This window comes from Macadamia integrifolia, chromosome 4 (genome assembly GCF_013358625.1).
Source record: "Macadamia integrifolia cultivar HAES 741 chromosome 4, SCU_Mint_v3, whole genome shotgun sequence".
Classification (NCBI taxonomy): Eukaryota; Viridiplantae; Streptophyta; class Magnoliopsida; order Proteales; family Proteaceae; genus Macadamia; species Macadamia integrifolia.
The window spans coordinates 17,153,157-17,157,141 of NC_056560.1; the positions used below are offsets into that span (position 1 = coordinate 17,153,157).

The 3,985-nt window shown below is 38.0% G+C and overlaps 1 protein-coding gene across 1 annotated transcript; it reads right to left on the bottom strand.

Moving 5' to 3' along the window:
• Positions 1–204: 204 nt before the first annotated feature.
• Positions 205–3,724, bottom strand: LOC122076201 (NAD(P)H-quinone oxidoreductase subunit U, chloroplastic). Its single transcript, XM_042641522.1, has 5 exons — positions 3,247–3,724; positions 3,085–3,146; positions 2,559–2,648; positions 2,281–2,424; positions 205–391 (listed from the first exon to the last, which is right to left on the bottom strand). Exons 1-5 carry the CDS (start codon positions 3,560–3,562, stop codon positions 296–298), a joined length of 708 nt encoding a protein of 235 aa, XP_042497456.1. The 5' UTR covers positions 3,563–3,724; the 3' UTR covers positions 205–295.
• Positions 3,725–3,985: the final 261 nt, after the last annotated feature.

Here is a 3,985-nt window from a genome sequence, read left to right on the forward strand (position 1 = left end):
AACAGGTTGTAAGTGTGTATTTTTGGTGTGGTGTATTTAGTCCTAATTCAATATAGTAATGACATTTTTGGGATTTTTTATTTTTTTTTTTTTTTGGTCTCTTCACATGTACTACTTTATTATATAATTTTTAACATTTTGAAAATCCTTTTTTACTGCTACATTGAATCACTTTTGGAAATAAATTCGTTTCAGACGGGGATATTGAAAAAATAATTCAGCTTAAGGTTAAGTAATGTTTATAATGATAACAAACAAATGCTTCCAGCAGTTTAAGTCATTAAACAAAGATTTCTCATCGATTAAGAGCAATGGATAATGCGTAGGATAATACCAACGAGCCCAAGATGAAGTAACCCACCACTCTAGTGGGACCCACATCTTCTGGTTCCTGTAACGCATAGAAAATCAAGTTTTAATCATCAATCAGAAGGTCTAAAACCTAAATAGAAAATTCTGGAGTTTTTTCTTAAAAGAAAACACAAATTCTAGAGTCGCTAGGCCGCGAACTCTTGCATTAAAATTCTTAAATTAACTCTGGTCCCTTCTCGCAGTCCGCAAGCTCCTGCATTGCCCCTGCATCTCTCCCCTCTTCCCCACCCTTTGCATCTCACTGTCCTCAATGTTCCATGGCTCTATTGGCACCCAAACCCAAGTTTAGGGAGAGAACTTTTAAGATAAGTACAGTGAACAAGAGTATCACAATAAAACCTTGAATCATCCGTTGAAATTACTCTTGAAAACCAGGTTCTTCACTTCTTCTTCCTTTCTTTTGTGCAACAGAGAATTTCCAAATGAGAGATGCAGGGAGAGGGGTGAAAGCAATATGCCGGGTTGATACAAGAGAGGGCTGAGGTCGATCATAGCAGATGGGCAGAGGGGTGGGCAGTTTAGGAATTGTAATGCATCAAAATAGGTATTCTGGGGGAATTTAAAAAAAGGTTTTGGATAGGGGAATTTGAATAACTAGAGGGCAAGTATAAAGGAAAGATTAATTTTCGCATGAAAAGAGCTTGAACTGGATTACGGCATATTTTTGGACTTTGGTAAGGTCCCAAAGCCAATTAACGGGACAAACTAGTCAAGATCAGCCAAAGCTAATGCCAGAAACGCGGCCAAATTTGAGAAAACTAGTTCTTACAATAACTGATCAAAAATTAGGCTGATTGACATTTTGAAGTTGTTTGACCATGTTTGTTTCGAACAAGTGAACCAACCTCCCTCCTATCAACTATCAAATGACAAATCTTCGCCCCCTGCTGTGGGAGGGAGAGATAGACAAAGAAGGCGATATCGTACAATGTGTAATGGACAGGGAACTCAACCACCACACCCCTCACCAAAAAAAAAAAAAAAAACTCTGAAGCTCTTGTGATTATACTTAACGTACGATACAAATTCCGAAGGATAAGAATTCAATCCTTCCTTTTTCTTTTAGGCTCCGTTTGGTTGCAATGAAAATTTAAAGGGAAGGAAAGTGAAATTTTCATACTTTAAATAAAAATGTTTATAGTCATTACCCATATGATTGTATAAACTACTTCATTTTTTAACCATATTTAGTAATAATGTATTTTTCATGTAATTTTTATTTTACATATTATAGCAAAGGGTTTTGGTTGCAAAGTAAAGTGAAATTTTATAACCAAATATAGAAAGATTTGAAGTTACTGTTAAAATCACATGGGTAATGAATTAATGATTACATATATTTCTTTTTTAAGTATGAAAATTTCACTTCCTTTTTCTTTTATTCCCCTCACAACCAAACATAGCCTTATACTATCTATTTCAAATACACTCAATGGGACATGAATATAAAAGCCACAGGTTGGCGCATAGGAGTTCTGGTGGAAACCGGCAAACAACAACAAAGCAGCTGGACAGAAGTGAACATATAGGTTGCATGTAAAACTGGGGTTGTAGACTTAAAGCAGATGGAGATCTTCAACATCTGGCCATGGAATTTTCTTCCACTAGTGCAACATTTAAAAGAGCTTTTGAACTCTTTTCCTGTCAATACTGCTCCTCCATAAAGGAGCTTTAAACAAGAAATAAGATGTCCAAGACTACGATGGATTTTTTCAATATTACCCTCTTCCACACCATCCGTTCTCTACTTCTCTTGCCTACCCAAGCAATAGAGATTTTTTCAATAAGCCTTTTTTGGCGGGAAATGTCTGGTTTGGTTTTCCCTTTCCACCTTTTCAATTCAGGGCTGCAACCTATCAATCCATTCAGAAACGTAAATGCAGAGAAGGATTATAGTAGGGTGCACACCTGCGGCGGTGGAGTCTCGGGTGATGTTGATTTTGTTATGTCAACCTCGAAAGGCCAGAGATATTTGTCTGGTTTCTCAGCCCTTGCCAAGCTCCAGTCATATAATCTCCTTTCCTGTTCCGAGGACAGAATTGAATACGATTCCTAAGAACAAAAAAAAGAATACCAGATTCAGATTTCAGGAGAAGGATAAACAAAAATATAAATAAGAAGAAAGAAATCAACTATATGGAAAGATGGTCAAGATCTGAATTCGGAAGGGAATGGATAAATCCAACCTTTAAGAGATCCAGTTTCTTGGTGAAATCCTCTTCATCCGGTCCTTGATTCATGAGTTCCTCATATTTGTTCTTATATGCAACTGTTACCTAAAGGAGGAGAGAATCACATTGTTTGCGGCTTAGCGATTCAAAATGCTGGAAATCCAACCCAATGAGATCAACGGAAGACTAAACTGGCTTCAATAATGAACTTTTAACGGAAATTATAAAATTTAAATCGTTTAAACAAAGGAATTGAATTGAAGCAAATCTACGATTATTCTAAAAATCAATAATAAGGTCAATCACAAAGTTAGAACAGAAGTATAGTTAATTATTCAAGTTAAGAATATCAGGTGAAGAAATTTGATTGATCGAAGCAGTAAACAAATATCGTTGTGAAAATCAATTGCGAAGCTAATTGGAGTGCCAATAGAAACGGAAATCAATCAAACGAAAGAAGTCTAAGAGAAGAAATTCGATTGAAGCAGTAAACCTCTCAAATCTCAATCGTCGTGAAAGAGTAAAATCAGAGAGTTCCGACCTCCTTATAGGGACATCCTCTTTGAAGTCCAAGTCTACCGTAGTGATCTACCTCAGTAATTGCTGCACTCTAAACCACGAATTGATCAATGAAATCGCAATCCGAGAAGAATAACATGTGAAACCGTAAGATTAACCAAAATATGTAGTGATTTTTCATTACCGATGCCGCGAAGAGCCTTTTCGACATTCAAAGCGGAGATGATAGAAGGAGGAGATTTAGTCGCTTCAACAGAACTCTGCGATTCCGATTCCAATTCCGTTTCTGTTTTCGTTTCCGTTTCCGTTTCCGTTTCCGTCGCAGTCTCTTGTGAACCATCACCTGAACTCTTCATCGTCATATAGTTTCGTTGTTGCTGTTTCACGGGAAACCTAACGGAATGTGGAAGGAGAAAGCCAAGTTTCGGTGTCGAATACTGAAATCCATTAGGATCTCTCCAGGTAATGTAAGGAGTTGCAGTGGTTGAATACACCGCCATGGACACCTTCTGTGAATCACTTTCAGTCAGTTCCCCAACTCCAGCTTTACCAATCGTTGATCGAGAGAGAGAGAGAGAGAGAGAGAAAGAGCAGTGGAAGATGATGTGTCGAAGAAGGGCCGTGGGGATAAGGAAATAATTTTCAACCTGTCCAGTGCTATCCAAGTTACTCGGCCAGGAATTCGATTGAGGTTGCCTTTTGCCACATATGAGCGTGCCTGAATATTCCATCCCAAGCTGCCACGTGGCAATTTATTTTTAAATGATCTGGCATTATTCAGTATGGAGTTGAACAGAAATTTTATTGCAAGGTGGTGCATGACGAGCGCAAGGCCTCAGGATTCCATGCATCAAGGGGCCAAGGAAAGGAAAACGGTCATATAGTCTTACATGCTAGACTAATAGTCTTCCGGGCAAGGAAGT

Coding starts and splice junctions, on each gene's coding strand:
- LOC122076201 (XM_042641522.1), bottom strand. CDS start 3,562: ATGGCGGTGTATTCAACCACTGCAACTCCTTACATTACCTGGAGAGAT. Junction 3,147..3,246: donor AAAGGCTCTTCGCGGCATCG/GTAATGAAAAAT, acceptor TTTAGAGTGCAG/CAATTACTGAGGTAGATCAC. Junction 2,649..3,084: donor GAGGATGTCCCTATAAGGAG/GTCGGAACTCTC, acceptor CTCCTCCTTTAG/GTAACAGTTGCATATAAGAA.